Below are 17,461 nucleotides of genomic sequence, written 5' to 3' on the forward strand. Positions count from 1 at the left end.
AGGAAGGAAGGAAAGAAGAAAGAGAAAGAAAGACAAAAGGAAAGAAAGAAAGAAAGAAAGAAAGAAAGAAAGAAAGAAAGAAAAGAAAGAAAGAAAGAAAAGGTGTGCTGCTCTATCTGCCTGACTTATTGGGATAGTTAGGAGAATACAAAAGTGGTTTAGAAGTACAAAGAACAATACAAAGGACAACAAGACATTTACTGTCTTATTCGACCTTTTAACAGATATAAACCAGGTGACTAAAATCAAATGAAAAACAATTCGATTGTGTTAAAAGGAAAATTACTGTATTGACACGATACAGATGAAATCAAATTAAACAGTTCCATATTGTTCAAACCAGACAAAGGGATACTGACAAAGTTGTGAACTTTGTAAAATTTCTTTAATTATTCAGATGATTCTAGTTCAATTAAAATTATATTCACCTAATAACCATGTATAAGGGGAATGAGTTATTCTGGGCAGTCAGTGTTCCAGACAGCCACACTCTACCTCTTCAGCTCTGTATTTTTACGGTTGCCATTTTAAAAGGAAATAAACTAAAACAGAGCATAAATTCCTATGCCTTCTCTTAACTGATTTACATTCTGTCTTCAAAAATGAATAGACCATAATTCATAGCTTCAGTTTTTCTTTTATTGTAAAAAGCCCCAAAGACTACTCTGTTTTGCATTAGTTTAGAAGTGTCATATTATCCTTTTTATAATTTCTTTCTCCTCATTGCTGTCACTGCCGGCAATCATTGCTCACGGTCACCCTTTTCCGTGTCCTGTCCTTTCCATTTACCACATGCCCACGATTCACTGGGAAACAAGTGAAACTAGTTACAACAGCGTCTAAAGTAAGAGCTAATACCTCTGAGAGAGCAGCTTTTCCGTGAGTAAAACTAAGGATCTTCACTGCATTTGCTATATAATATCTATCTTGGTTGCTCAGATAATTTTGCATAGTCAGATTCTCAGTAAGTGAGAAAGGTCGCTAAGTACAGGGAGGGCTGAGCTCTGGACACAGATACCGGTAACACAGTCAGAGAGACCCCGGAGAGACCCTCTAGGGAGGCATGGAAGAGAGCTGAGAGAAAAGGACCCCGAAAGACACTGAGCCTTCACTGGCTGGGAGAGGATGAGCAGGGGCTGAGTGTGCAAACAAGGAAGGAGTCAGAATTCAGGTAAGACAGACCCACACACAGAAAACACACACACACACACACACACACACACACACACACACACACACACACACACAAAACCAAAACAGGACAGTAAGCCACAGGATAAAGACAAGGAAAACCATTGCCTGCAGCACATCACTAGTAGTTTGGTGGCAAATGGACATCAGTTTGGAGGCAGAGAGAGAGATAAGACACTGCCACACGGGAAAACAGGCCAAATCCCTGTCCAGCCTTGTGGGCCCAGTGAAGGAGCTCAGATGTTATCACAGGAGCTACTGGTGGTTTTTAAACCAGGGGAGCAAATGCCAGTTCTGAGTTTCAGATATATCACTGTAGTGTCTATGTTGATGCAGAGATAACAATTAAGAAAGAACTAACAAGAGAGGCACCTGGGTGGCTCAGGCGGTTGGGCACATGACTTTGACTCAGGTCATGATCTCACAGTTCGTGAGTTCAAACCCCGCATCAGGCTCTCTGCAGAGCCCAGTTGGGACTCTCGGTCCTTGTCTCTCTCTGTCCCTCCCCCACATGAACAAGCACTGTCTCTTCCCTTTCTCTCTAAAAAATAAATAAATGTTTAAAAACAAAAAAGAAGTAACAATAGTCCTAACAAAAAAATGGCAAGGGCTTAAGGTAAGGCAAGTAACATTAACAGTGATCTTTAAATATTTTAAATATACATCCTTGAAAGATGATGAGAGAGTAGATCTTGAAAGTTCTCATAACAAGGGAATACAATTTGTAACTGTGTGTGGTGATGGATATTAGCTAGACTTATTGTGGTGACTGTTTCACAATATACACATACATCTAATCATTATGTTGTACACCTTAAACTCACAGAATGTTATATGTCACTTGTATCCCCAAAAAACTGGGGAAAGAATGGAAATATCTAGCAGAGCATACCTGATGAGACTCTTTATCAGCAACTTATCATTTAGTTGAAATAATTACTTTGCTTCTTTTTAATAGCATTTATCAATTAATAGGACAGAAGCCTGAGAACAACTCATACCTGTGATACACAGCACCCAAGTAAAACACCACGGGTTACCCCCCCCCACACACACACCACTGTAAGATAATTGACAATAGAAAAAAAAAGGAAAAAAAAAAGAACTGGAAGAAGAAAAGGCATTTAGAAAAGAAAAATCATGCAGAGAAGTATTTTCTGAACCAGTTACTGAAAAGTAAAGAGATGGGTTCATTTTGGAGTGTCCCAATGGCACGGTACACACAGCATATTAAATAGAATAAAAAATCTTTCTATCTTCCCTGCTCTACCCCTCCAACAGGGAGTACTCCAGGTAGCATCACACAAGACAACTAATGTTCAAATGCTATTTCTGATAGCAGCTCTATCTAATTCATGGTGAACAACAAAAGTATAAAAGCTATTTTGGATAATTTTCTTTCATTTACTTTTACCAGCAGGTAACATCAGCTAGCACTGCAGAAAACAATAATGGGAAAGAAAGTATAAAAGTTGCTAATCATAAAAAACCAAATCACAAGAAAATCATAAAGTTAAATTGATGACTCTTTCTCTTGCCCCCAGTATAGTATTGGACATGGGGCTTGGCAACATCCCAAATGTATCAGCAAAATAAGAACTCAAAAAAGCAATATTATCTTATCCTTTAGACTAACTAACCACTGAGAAGGAAAATTTATAGTAAAGTGAAGCTTTAGTGATATGATAACATTTTTTTTATTGCTATGAAGCAGTTTATTACAAAAACATTTCCTCTATTCTCTGGAAAGTTCTAGGGAAACAAGGACAAGAAAAGCAGGTTTAAGGTGGACTTTAAATTGGAAAAAGTGAGACAAGTGAACTTATTTTTTCTTCCAAGCTTAACAACAATTGTTAATGGTGCCTTTTTTCTTGTTGTGTTAAGTTGAAATGTTCTGTCCGACTTTCCAGGTCCTCTGTAATCTGCACCAGACAACACGGACAAGCTCCCCACTCCTACCAGCTGCCCAGGCAAAGCCACTCTGTTCCTCACTGGGGAACGCTGATTGTGACGATCCTGCCCCAGGTGGTCCTCCCTCTTCCCTGAACCTCCTCAAGGCCCAAGCATCCCCACAGGTGCTCGGCACATGCATGCATGCCTTCATTCAGCAACTGTGCAGTAAGCACCTACTATGTGTGTGTGTGCATGTTGTGTGTGTGTGTGTGTGTGTGTGTGTGTGTGTGTGATACATATACAACAGAGTACTCAGAAGGAATACTTCTTCAAAGTGAGATGTAACAATTACAGGGATTTGCACACTGACGGGTTTGTTGGAAGTGGAGGCCCAGCAATGGCTTAAGTCCCCAGTAGGCTGACTGGAAAGACAATGATGCTACCAGCAGAAAATAAAAATGAATGCTAGAAGGGGCGCCTGAGTGGCTGTCGGTTGAACGTCCAAATCTTGATTTTGGCTCTAGTCATGATCTCACAGTTGTGGGTTCGAGCCCTGTATGGGGCTCCGTGCTGCCAGCGTGGAGCCTGCTTGGGATTCTCCCTCTCCCTCTCTCCCTCTCCCTCTCTCTCTCTCTCTCTCTCTGCCCCTCCCCTGCTTGTGTTCTCTCTCTTTCTCTCAAAAATAAACACTTTTTAAAAACTTTTAAAAATGAATGCTAGAAAATATAGGTATGCTGTGTGTGTGTGCGTGTGTGTGTGTGTATGTGTGTACACAGACATACATATAAAACTAGGCTTAAAGGGCAAAGAACATCATGACGTTTTTTTAATTGTCAAATTAGCTAACATACTATAGCCTGGCTGCAGGAGTAGATTCCCATGATTCATCACTTACATACGACAGCCAGTGCTCATCCCAACAAGTGCCCTCCTTAATGCCCATCACCCATTTTCCCCACCCTCCTAACCCCCCACCCTCATCAACCCTCAGTTTGTTCTCTGTATTTAAGAGTCTTTTATGGTTTGCCTCCCTCTTTGTTTGTATCTTATTTTTCCTTCCCTTCCCCTACGGTCATCTGTTAAGTTTCTCAAATTCTGCATATGAGTGAAAGGAACATCATGATCTTGATGGGAAATTTATTCACACTGAAATTCCTCAGACCCTACTCTGAGAAAGGGTGAGGAGGAAAATGGCTGCTTGTCCAAATATCTGATCCAGTTTGGCTACAGTCAAAAAAAGCATTTTCCACCTGTACTTTCCTTACAAGTAATAAATGCTCATGAATTATGCTGTGGGACACAGCATGAAGAAGTCTTTCAGATCTGCCTACACTATGTGAAGTGAGGGACGAAAAAATATTTTCAGGGGTGCCTGGGTGGCTCAGGTGGTTGAACATTCAACTCTTGATTTCAGTTCAGGTCATGATCCCAGGGTCATGGGATCGAGCCCCATGTCGGGCTCCGGGCTGAGCATGGAGCCTGCTTAAGAGTCTCTCTCTCCCTCTATCCCTCTCCCTCACTTGTGCTCTCCCTCTCTCTAAAATATATTTTTTTAATTTTTTAAATAGTCTGAATGGTATGCTTGTTTTAAAAACGCATCAGAATGCTTTTATTGACAACAGTGAAAAATCATAATGAAGATCTATGTTGGACCCAAAATTCATCTCTTAAATTTACTGTGTGATTGACTGCTATTTGCTAATGAGTTAGTTACTGTTTCAACTTTAAGTCAAAGTGCATAAATAGTACATAAATGGGTTGATTTTAATTTAAATAAACTCTATTGTCTGCTTGTAAAAGAAAGGTGCTTTAGTGTCTTATTTTAAAAAGTTATCTGGAAAACTAGAAGTTTAAAAAAATCTTTGTGGGTATTTCAATATTTATATATATTGTATTTTAAATACCACTCTTCCACTTATAATTATCACTTTGCTTAAAGTTATCAATTTGCTTAAATATAAGAAATGTAAATTTTTCTTTCTCCAAGAAATTATTGTTAGTTACAGGATGCCTTTTCCTAAATCCATTCTTCTGCAGTTAATGTCCTTTTAAAATAAGGATATGAATTATACAGCCATTTCATTTTTAATTTAAAAATCTAGGTATTTGTTAAATAATGACATATTTGATTAAACTAACACTCAGAGGTAAAATTTTACTATTAGATGCTGAAATACTGTAAGAAAATCTCCTACTTTATTTCAGGTTTTTGTTCTCCTCACATGTGTTTCATGATGTATGAAAGAAACCAATCTCACCTGTTTTTGATTGTAGGTTTCTTCTTGGTTCTTCAGGGGCCTCAATTGGCTGATCAGCCAGGAAAACTCGAGCTTGGTCTATTGCATTCAAGACAGAATACTCTTTCTCCTTTAACTCACGTCTCAGGGCCTTTGCAAAGAGAAGCAAAAGTTGAATTTGTAACTACTGTGTTCACCAAGTAATGGAACATCTCCAATGAAACTACTTCTGATCATACTTATCAAGGGAATGACAGAATGACTCATAACCATTTAAGCAAAGTTAGAAGTGAAAATACAATTTTTACACGCACTAATGATGAAATATATATAAAAGCAAAAACATGACAGGACTTAAATATGCAAAACAAGAATCTTTACAACATTCACCTAAGAGAAATTGTTACAGTATATTTGAACTTACACAAAATGCACTTTTAGGGTTATCACTACTGTCAGATTGCTAAACTAGAACAGCCTGTTCAAAGATACCTTTTTCTTGTAAGACTGACAAAAAAAATTACATCCAATGGTACTGAAGAAGGCAATTTCACAAGTAGTAATGAGATCCTCAGAAGTGCTTTACATTCTTTAGAATATATTAAAGAAAAAAACTAAGAGATAGAAACAAATTAAAGTACATGAAATCAAAACTAAACCAAAGAGAACACATAAAAGACAGTCTCCAATTATCTTCAAATACGTTCCATCTCTCACGCTGAGGCAATTATGATTTTTCCCTTGTGAAGTTTTTCATGCAAATTTATGATTCTCAGAAGTCTGCCTTTAGTACTCTTGTTCTTTTAAGTAGGGTTAAACTTTCACCTCTGCTCCCATAAAATGTTTGGTGATTAAGACTCAAAGTGACTAGAGTTTAAAAACAAAGCTCACTCACTGACTATTGCAAGGTAAGAGGAAATGAAGATTTTCTCACGTACTATCTGAATGCTACAGCTAAATCAAAATTGTTTCTAATATTATTGTTATCCTCTTAAAATTATACACAGAAACACCTAGTGGCTCTAATAATATTTTGCTTTTAGTGCAGTTCCCTGACAATGCATTATTAAAACTCTGCTTTCATTTTCTAAAATACTGCATTGTACTACTATTTTAGAATCAGTAAAATTTTGGCTTCTGAACACAACTGCCTTTTTTAAATGGCATTTGACATATGTTGGGATGACAGGGTATTTGCAGGCTAAATCCTCATCGTCCACAAGAGATGAAAGAAAAAAAAATCTAGAAACCCAGAATAATCATCTGATGTGAAAAACCAGAGCTAAACACCAGAAAAACACCAGTGATGAGTTTGAAAGAGAACGTCACTGGTGGGCAAGGGTGAGGAGAGATGAGTGACAGAATGTTGGATTTTGTGATAAGCACTGTAAATGCTATTAGACTTTTAAACTATTTACAATTATTATCTTGACCAAAAATTTAATTGAAAAGGAGAGAGTGAACAACAACAAAAGAGCACCCACCCGCGATTTAGACACAGTAATAATGCACAGGATATAGGATGAATTAAAACTTGCTCTAAAACCCGTAGATACATTTACACAGCATCCATATAACCAAAGACAGACTGTGAAGCAAGCACAGGTCAATAAATCCCCACATCCGCTAGCATCGAGGGGCATTAAATGACTATGTGACAGAGCTTTCACTGTTTCTATTAAGAAATGCAGCTTGTGAAGGAGTCCCAAGATGTGACATTCAAGACAAACAAGACAATCTTCTGACATTAAAGTTTCTGATATGTGGAAATAAAAGAGACAGAAGAGAAATGGGGGAAAACACATTTTAATGCAGAAATATCTGTACACATTTCCGGGTTTTGAGCTTTTTCTTTAAATTTAGATTACTGTGTTATAACAAGAAGCTCCAGATAAATGAAAGTACTCCTAGTATTTACTTCCTGAAGCACCTGGAAATATAAAATATGAAATAATGGTATGAAAGAACATGTTGATGAAAAGACAGCACTGAAAAACAGTGGGTAATGTATCAGATTTATAAAAATTTTAGTGATCAAGAGTATTTATTCCCCAAGCCCCAATCTAACCAGTAAATTTGGGAGAGGTAAAGATTCTTACAATAATGTGCAAGGGCTCTGCTAGGTTTCTTCTTTTGGGAAGTGAAGTCCCAGACATGACCCTATTTAGGGCAAGCTGCTAACGGGGAAGCTGAAGGAGCTGGAACACTTCCTCCTTCCGGTTGAGCAAATAGGATGAGGATTCACAGGCAGTCTTTACAGACGTGGCACTAAAGAGAAACCGGGGAACACCAACTGGGTGATGATGTGGAGGGGAATTAAAACCTGAGAGAGGACAGAACGTAAAGGAATGTGACTCAGAGAATGGAGGACAGAAGCAGACCCGGTCCTCTGGAAACATAAAATGATTAGGGGCACATATTTCACAGAGGGTGAATCCTGATCTCATGGTGGAAAAAGAATATAATAGGATCCATATGACTTAGGTGTGCAGCAGGGCCCAGCTGGGAGTTCTGGATTATTATTAGTCCACAAAATGTGCATTGAGGAGTGTGGTGAGGGGAAATGGCATAGGAGAGATCTGGGTTAGAACTATTTTTAGATTTTCAAACCTCTGAATGGAAATACATGTTTGTCTACAGGAAGGATACTTGGGAAAACTAGCCTGTCAACTTCCTTGATAGCTGGACTTTTATCACTCTAACACAGATGACGTCATGACAGGCAATTTCACTGGCTGGCTGTTTACTCTGCCCAGAAGGCTCTTTCTCCAGGTATCCACACAGCATATTCCTTATCCCAAGAGGCCTTCTCAGTGAGGCCCACCCACCCATGCTATTTAATGTAGAATTCCAACTCTCCCCTCTGCTACATTTCCCAACATCTTCTACTATGCAAGGTAGGTATTTAGTTAGTATGACTATTGTCTATTGTCTGTTTCTCTCAAAGAAAGTATAAGCTCCACAAGTCCAAGGACATTTTCTGGGTTTTTGTTTGTTTGGTTGGTTTTCGTTTTTCACTGTGGTAAACAAAGCACCCGCATCAGTGTTTTGGGACCTAGTAGAGCTAGGGGGCTTAGAATTGCTTCCTGGTGGAGGAAAGAGAGACAAGAGAGACAAGAGTACTTTCAAAAGAGGAAACTAAATGCTGGTAGAAGAATAAAGGAGTATGTCAGTGTGTGTACTTAGGGAACTACAAACACTAAGTGCTGAAGAGCCCAGCAGGTATCAGGTCACAAAAACCACTGTATGATGTCCTCACTAAGCATCGAAGACAACCAATAATGGGCACTGGGAAGCCAGTGAAGAGCTGGACAAGGTGGTGGTGGTGGTGGGGTAATGACTGTCATATTTACATTTCTGGTTTTTACGATATCATAGTCAAGTCTCCTAGATTCACGAAAAACAAATCTGAGTCTGAGAAAGCCCCCTCCTGAGGTGGAGAATCTATTTTCCTTCCTAGCCACATTAAACTTCAGCACTTTTTGAAACACCCTCTCTGCATAGGGCGTTGGCAGGGGAATGTCTCGTGAACTCCTTTGACATGCCAAGGTAGGGGAGTAGAAGAGGCAAGTGCGGGCAGGTGGGAATCATGCCAAGTAAGGAAAAATGTGGGGCTCAAGCCCCAATACCAAGTCACCAACCAAAGACCCTAAAGAGCATACATTTAATAATATCTGTTCACACAATATTTTGCAAATTTAATTTTGCTATTCAATTTGTCCTATTTCAATTATATTTAATTGCATGTCAGAAATGGGTTTAACTTTGGAACAGTATTGTACATATAATCATTTCACCACCTTTTACCTCTCACTTAGACATAAAAGAAAACCAGCATTTCCTAACCACCTGGTGAACATTAATGATAAGATAATTAGACTCCAACAGAGTTGTTTTGTATACAGAGCTACAAAGTGGCATTCAGCTGTAGGTTCTAATATCACATAACTTCTATGTAGGCTGCCTTAAATGAGTATAGCATAATCTGATAGGAATTTTTCTGTCTTAATGACTTTATATTTTCATTCAAAACAATTCTGTTCTCAGACAATAACAAGGATTGGCAAAGATGTGAAGAGGTTGGAACCCTGACATACTGCTGGTGGAATGATAAAATGGTGCAGCCACTTTGAAAAACAATTTGGCGGTTCCTTCAAACGTTTAACAAAGGGTTACTATATGACCCAGCAAGTCCACTTCTAGGTATATGCCCAAGAGGACTGAAAGTTTAAGTCTACATAAAAATTCGTACATGGATGTTCACAGCAATATTATTCGTAATAGCCAAAATCGTCAACACAGCCCAAACATCAACTGGCGACCAGATAAACACAATGCTGTATATCCAAAAAATGAAAATCTTCTTCAGCAATAAAGATGAATGATATACTGACACATGCTACAACATGGATGAACTTTGAAAATGTTATGCTAAGTGAAAGAAGCAAGGCACAGAAGCCCATTACTATGAATGTCCAAATAGGTAAGCGTATAGAGACAGAAAGTAGAACAGTGGTTGCTTAGTGCTGGACAGTTGGGAGAAGAGTGGGGGAGTGACTGGTCATGGGTATGGGGTGTCTCTTGGGGATAATGTTCTAAATTGAGACAGTGATGATGGTTATACCATCCTGTGAATACACTAACAGCTACTGAACTGTTCATTTGAATTTTATACTATGTGAATAATATCTCAATAAAGTTATTATTAAAATAATAATTCTGTTCTTTCTCCCACAAAAGTTCCCTAGGTAATGTGTTTATTTCTATCCTCTCCCCCCGCCCCACATCTGCAAAGTAATAGCTCATTGTGTATGTTCAGTATGCTCCCACTCTCAGAGTTTCTGGAGCACTTCCTACTTCTCTAACACAGCTCATGCTGATATATTGTCACCATGCATCTGTCCCCTCCATTACATTGTCAGTTCTTCTAGGGTAAGGCTCACATCTTAATCACTAGAAATTCTCTTCAGTGCTTGCCTAGACATATGTAGGAAGTACTCAATAACTGCTTAGGGAATAAGGAATAAAGGAAGACCTGCTTTCAGATTAAATACCTGGTAGGATTCCACAACACAGAAGAGCAAAATATAACGAAGTCTCCCACATGCGATTATTCTAAATTGGAATAACTACTGGATTCCATTTCGCTCTGGATTTGACCAAATAATTTTTTGAGGCAAGGTTAGTTTTTGCCTATCGCCTAATTATCAGAAGTACTTTTTTAAAGATTTTATTAAGTAAATGTCTACATCCAACATGAGGCTTGAAATTACAACCTCGATATCAAGAGTCTTATGCTCCACAGATTGAGCCAGCCCTTCCTATCATCTAATTATCAGCTAGTAACTACTAAGTATTTTACTTTATTGTGATCATTGTTTAATTAATAGCAAATATTTTCTTTTCTCCCTGGATAAACAAGTAACAGAGTTCACTGAAAGGGGTGGTATGGGCTCACTCCATCTTCCCTTTTTTGCCCACAACCTGATCCATGAGGTAACTAACTGCATAGGACAAAGTTTCCAAACTATTGCAGTCATTACATCGAAGGTTGAGTCTGTTATTACTAGTGTGTATCAAATCCGTCTGAAACGCATTGTCTTAAAACAATGACAACTTATTTTTCATGATTCTTTGGATTGGCAATTTGATCAGGTCTTCTGCTGGTGCCACCAAAGATTACTCCTGTGGCTATAGTCATCTGTGGTTTAACTGGGGTTGTGAGTCCAAGACGAGCTCATTCACATGTCCGGAAATTATTGTGGGCTACTGGCTGGCATACCTCAGTTTCCCTCTGTGTGGTCCTCTAAATGCACAGTAGGTTGGACAGGGCTCCTCCAAAGCCTGGTAACTAGTGCTCCCAAAGAGCGGAGTGAAAGCTGCAAGATCTCTTAAGACATAGGCTCTAGAGCAGCTCTGCCCTCTAGAACATTTCAGCAATGATAACAATGTTACAAAACCATGCTGTCCAATACGGTAACCACTGGTTGCCTGCGACCATGTGGTACTTGAAATATGCCTAATATAATCGAAGAACTGGATTCTAAATTTTATCTCGTTATAATTGATTTAACTTAAATATAAATGGTCACATATAGCTAAGGGTTACCACATAAGACAATGCAGTTCTAGAATTTGCACTTCGGCCCCATTCTATTGCTGGAAGCAAGTCTTGAGGACCCACACAGACTCAAGAGAATGGGGAAATACAATGCATTTCTTCGTGAGGGGAACAGCAATGATCCTCATCAGAGGGGCCAAGATATACAGAATCATGATTCACTGTCGTAACAATCTACCACACAGGATAAAGGGGAAAGGGAGGGTTGGGGTAGGAAGGCATCTCAAAGACAGTGATATTTGAAGAAAGAGCTGAAGGAAGCAAGGAAGCCAGCCATGAGACTATCTGGCCAAAGAGGAGGCAGGGAGAACTACGAATGCAAAAGCCCTGAGGGAAGTGCTTGCCCAGCTTAGCAGGCGGCACCGTCAGAGCCGGGTCCACAAAGGATGAGGGTGATAGCTTCTGGAAAAATGTTTCCTATCATGAAAGTTAGAGGGAAGTAAGTCTTTGTGGCTGACAGGAAAGGCACCTAGTAACTACATATTTCTTATACCGCAGACATCTAGTTACCTTGCTGACTCAAGGCCTGGCCACTAACCTAAGAATGCTCTCTGTGACAGCCTTACCACAAAGCTTATGCGTTTTCCATTCTAATAGTCCAAAGACCTCAATCCCCACTCTGGGCAAGCACATGTGAAATCAAGCTCCGGCCTGTAAGCACTAGACCAGATCAGCTGTAAGAAGGAGGAAGATACAAAATCATTTCAACAACTACAACTGAAACTGTATTGTCTTTTATTCATCATTTTTTTAAATGTTTACTTATTTTTGGGAAGAGAGAGAGAGACAGAGCGTGATGGGGAGGGGCAGAGAGAGAGACACACACACAGAATCTGAAGCAGGCTCCAGGCTCTGAGCTGTCAGCACACGGCCTGATGCAGGGCTCAAACCCACGGACCGCAAGACGATGACCTAAGCTGAAGCTGGGTGCTCAACCAACTGAGCCACCCAGGTGCCCTTCAAACTGTCTTTTAAAAGTTCCATGCTCTGAAGTTTTTAATACGAGGACATATGGTCTCAAATACCTCCAAGTCAAAAGTAATGAATGAAGAGCACAATGTCCCATGGCCATAAGAAAATGTTCAACTTCTCTCTCATCGTAAGGTGGCATAAGAGCGTATGACAGAGTTTTCCAACAAAGATTTCCACCAACAAAGACAATTTAAAAGATATTAAATTCAGATAATCTGAAAGAAATATGCCAAACACAAGAGTAGACAGCAATTCATACACAATGATCCCAGTCCTTCAGGAACTTACAGTCGACAGAAGAGAGGAGAATGTTGATCACCATGTGTGACGTGCCACAAATCTTTGAGAGAAGTACAAACAGGGCACTGAGGAAAGAGACAGAAGGTGGAGGGAGGTAAAGGAGGCACAAGCAACCTTTCCAAAAATATGTGAACTGTGTGTTGAAAAAGAGACCGGAATTAGATTCAAGGTAATTAAGGGAAAAGCAATTCAAGGAAACAGAATGAACAGGTGAAGTAATCTAGTCTTCCATGGTTTTCCCTGTGAAGCAGCTTCCGAATGCTCGTTTAAGCTAAATGAAGTCCTGGAATGTCTGATTGATGAAGATCTGATTCAAATATCAGACTTTAACTACTAAAACCAGTGTTTTCATTCTCAACAGAATTTCTCCCAGCCCAACATCCTGTTTAGCAGAGTCCACCTTTCCTATCATTTCTGGGCCCCTTTCAAACTCAGCATGCTGTTTGGCCACTTACTGGCATTCTTAGGAGTTTCTGGCAACAGGGTAAATCGCTCCTTATTCAACTTTCAATGCTAGAGAGAGATTCTCAATGATCCTCCTGTAATGTCTAGGAACACTTCTCTCCACTTGCTATAATTGGGAAGGAAAGGAAATTAAGAGATGAGAAGGAACAGATCTTCCTTCACTTATGATGGGGTTATGTCTGGATACTGTAAGTTCAAAACATCGTAAGTCAAAAAATGCACTGAGGGGCACCCGGGGGGGCTCAGTCAGTTAAGCATCCAATTTTCGGCTCAGGTCATGATCTCATGGTTCATGAGTTTGAGCCCTGTGTTTGGCTCTATGCTGACAGCTTGGGGGCCTGGAGCCTACTTCAGATTCTGTGTGTCTCCCTCTCTCAAAGATAAACATTTAAAAAAATTGCATTGAATATACCTAATCTACCAAAAATCATACGTTAAATGTGCTCAGAACACCTACAGTAGCCTACAACTGGGCAAAATCATCTAATACAAAGCCTATTTTAGAATAAAGTTGGCTGTCTCATGTAATTTATTAAACATTGTACTGAAAGTGAAAAGCAGAATGGTTGCATGGGAACAGAATGGTTGTCAACAGGATCCGTCCTTGGCCCTTTTGTGACTGCATGGTGGCCTGGGGGCTGTGGCTACGATTGCCAAGGATCATGGAAGGGGACATCCTGCATAACAATAGCCCAGGAAAAGATCCAAATTCAAAATTTGAAATATAGTTTCTCCTGAATTCCTATGGCTTTTGCACCATCACAAAGTCGAAAAACTGTAAGTCCACCATCGTGATGTCAGGGACTGTCTGCATAAACAAGTGACTGGGGTGCCTTAAGTCTGAAAGTCTCTCAAGTCAATCAGCTGCTATTCATTTTCATCATGAACATGGCATCGGCTCACTGGAGTGGCTGAGTAACATCAGTTACTTCTGGCAGCACCGACATGGGCAGGATCTTAAAAATCACTTGATATGAAAATAAGGTCTGAGGAACTCTGGAAGAAGGAGAGGAATCCTGACATCCGCTTCTGTTCTAAATTGGCAACTCGTTACTCTGTACTGAGACAAGGGGAGAAGAGACATACCTATGTGGGTGTGAACTAAATCCTGGTATCACCCCTTCCTCTGTAAGGAACAACTGTCTCTTCTCCTTTCTTTTTTATTTTTTAAATAATTTATTTTTTTTATTAAAAATAATTTATTGTCAAATTGGTTTATTTATTTTTGAGAGAGAATCCTAAGTAGGCTCCATGCTGTGAGCACAATGCATGATGTGGGGCTCAAACTCGCAAACCGTGAGATCATGTGACTTGAGCCAAAATCAAAGGTCAGCTGCTCAAACAACTGAGCTACCCGGGCGCCCCTCTCCTTTCCTTAATCTAAAGCCATAATCCAAACTGTCTCTATAAAAAGTGCCAAAGTTCACTGACATGCACTTTTCCTAAAATTTTCTAGACCATAATACTAAAATTACAGATAAAGCAGATCTTTTGGTTCTCCTGCTTAAAACCCTCCAGTGGCTTCAAATGAATTCTAAACTTCCTACCAAGATCTGGACCCTCCCTGCTCTCCAATCTCAACTACTAAAAATACCCTAATTTCTAGTCTCAAAGTCTTCATTTCTGTTCCTAGAATATGCCAAGTGTTCCCTCCTCATGCCCTTTGCAATCCAGAAAGTTTTTGCTTCAAATCTTCAAAAGCTCCTTCTCCTTGTTTAGATCTCGGCGCTTGGTATATATGTGGGATGAATGAATGAAAAAAGGAGTAAGTGGACTAGAAAGAATCAAGGAAGGCAACTCCCAGGAAACGGGAGTAGTTCATAGGAAGCTGGTCTGCAAAGAAAGCAGCATGGAATGGCTCTGAGCAACTGAGGAGGGAAGGAGTCATCTCCTTTAGCCCGTCAAAGAAAAAGTTATTTCTCGACACACTATCTGTGTGCTTTCTTGGCGCTCTCACTGGCCCTCATTGGTCAAAGAGATTCCCAAGGGTTGTCCTCCCCGACCCTTTAGCGTCACAGCACCAATACCATCCTCGCTATTAGTATAAACAACACCTGGTTCCCCAGCAGGGCCAGGCCTCTCTCTTCTGAGCCTCTCCAGCTCCAGGCATCTGCTTTGCTGGAGCATTCAGCACACGTGCCTGTCCTGACTTCTTTGCAGACCTGACTCCTACACCGGACTGAGCCCTCTATGAAGGCACACATCTATTCCCTAGAGGGTAAAGCAGGACCTCAATGAATTTATGTATGAAAGAATAAGGAGATATTTAAAAAACCATTCAGCGGTATAGTAAAAGCAGAGATTAGTAGCCAAAAGCCTGTGTGACAATCCAGTGCACGCCATGTAGGCACGCCCTTACCTACCATGAGCCCTTGGGTTTGTCTTGAAACTTCTCCGCATGTTAATAACAAAACCTCTCATTTTACTAACTTCACAGGTGAGACAGTGAATGTGAACATATCTCAAAATTATTCAGTGTTGTAGAATAAGTAGTTAACTTTTAAAATGATGCTAACCTAAAGTTTTACCAACATTCTCAGCTCTTCTCTAAGACAGAATTCTTCCCTCAGCTTCAATTCACTGCAATTTGTGAAGGAAAGTTCTAGCTATTTTATCTACAGCTTTGGATGATGGAGATGGGTGCCCGACCTTCCATTAGCAGGAACAAGTGAATTTAACTCTCTTAAGGGAACAATTATTTCATTCTGAGAAAAATGGAATTATGTGATCCTCCAAGATTAGGCAAAAAAGTTTGGAAAGTATAAAACTAGGTTCCAAGCTTCTTATGTCCCTTTAGATTTTTAGAAGTGTAATAACTTTTTGTGAACCAATTTGTTCCAGACTAAAGTAGCAAAGTAAAGCTCTGTGATGGCAAAAATAGTTAGCCAAATGATATCACATATGCTAATTTAAATTTTTTAAATGTTTATTATTTTTGAGAGAGAGAGACAGACAGAGACAGAGAGCAAGCAGGAGAGGGGCAGAGACAGAGAGGGAGAATCAGAATCAGAATCAGAATCAGAAGCAGGTTCTAGGCTCTGAGCTACCAGCACAGAGCCTGATGCAGGGTTCGAATTCACGGACTGTGAGATCATGACCTGAGCTGAAGTCAGCCGCTTAATCGACTGAGTCACCCAGGCGACCCACACATACACTAATTTAATATAAATACGAAATTTCTCCAACTGATTAGTCTAACAATGGACATCTTTTTTCCAATCCTTCAAAGGACAATTAAATCAAACACATCCAACCAATTCTCTTTCTTCTCTTTGAGAGAGAAATGGAGTCAGATATCTGACATCCTAAAACTGCTTTCTAAACTCCCATACTGGCATGGAATACCAGCACTTTAATGCTAATAATACAAGGTCCACAGGAAAGAGGGGGAAAAATGAGAAATCACAGGCAAGGGTGCAGTGAAACTTCACTTTCATACATTGCTAGAGGCGGAAAATTGGTTCAATCACTCGGGAAAGTAGGTTGGCAATATATCAAGAATCATTACTATGTTCATATTGTGTGAAACAAGAATTTCACCTTTGAGAATATATCCTAGGAAAATGATCAAGAAAAAGCTACAAACACAAAGGTTTTCATTATAAAGTTATTTATGATTAAAAAGATTTGAAAGCAAATTAAATGTCTAACACCTGGAAAATATTTAGGCTCACTAGGGTATGGCTACACTAGGGACCATTACATAACCTTGAAAAATTACTGTGATAATGACGGCATAGCAACATGAATAAATAGACATGATATATATACCCAAGCAAAAAAGTCAGGATTAAGACGATATGCCCTATTAGAAATAGGAAATAGTCACCCAAATGAAGATGGTTGCATTACAGTAGTAAAATTAAGGTCAATTTTTTATTCTCTATTTTATAAAATCTGTCATGATATTTTCACAACTTAAAATTTAAGAAAGGAATACTAAATGGAATCTAGTTCATTTATCACTGAACAAATTATTACTTTTATTTATTTTTATTTTTTTTACTGAAGTATAATTGCCGTACAATATCCTATTGGTATCCTGTGTCCATCGTGGTGATTTGGTATTTTTATACATTACAAAATGATCCCCATGGTAAGTTTAGTTACCATTTGTCATCATATAGAGCTATTACAATATTATTGACTGTATTCCTTATGCTGTATATTATATATTCACGACACTAAGTTTTTTTAACTCCAAGTTCGTATCTCTTAACACCATTCACCTGTTTCACCCATCTACCAGCCCCTCCCTACCCTGGGAACCAACAGTTTGTTT

At 39.4% G+C, this 17,461-nt stretch overlaps 1 protein-coding gene across 13 annotated transcripts in view; it reads right to left on the reverse strand.

The window, feature by feature from the left end:
• Positions 1–17,461, reverse strand: part of UTRN (utrophin) — a 511,459-nt gene that overhangs the window by 108,698 nt on the left and 385,300 nt on the right. For all 13 annotated transcript variants that reach the window (XM_053222143.1, XM_053222139.1, XM_053222141.1 and 10 more), the window contains one exon: positions 5,343–5,472. In XM_053222143.1, coding sequence (XP_053078118.1) covers positions 5,343–5,472 — 130 coding nt within the window. The remainder of the gene's footprint in view (positions 1–5,342; positions 5,473–17,461) is intronic.

Source organism: Acinonyx jubatus, chromosome B2, assembly GCF_027475565.1.
Source record: "Acinonyx jubatus isolate Ajub_Pintada_27869175 chromosome B2, VMU_Ajub_asm_v1.0, whole genome shotgun sequence".
NCBI classification, from domain to species: domain Eukaryota; kingdom Metazoa; phylum Chordata; class Mammalia; order Carnivora; family Felidae; genus Acinonyx; species Acinonyx jubatus.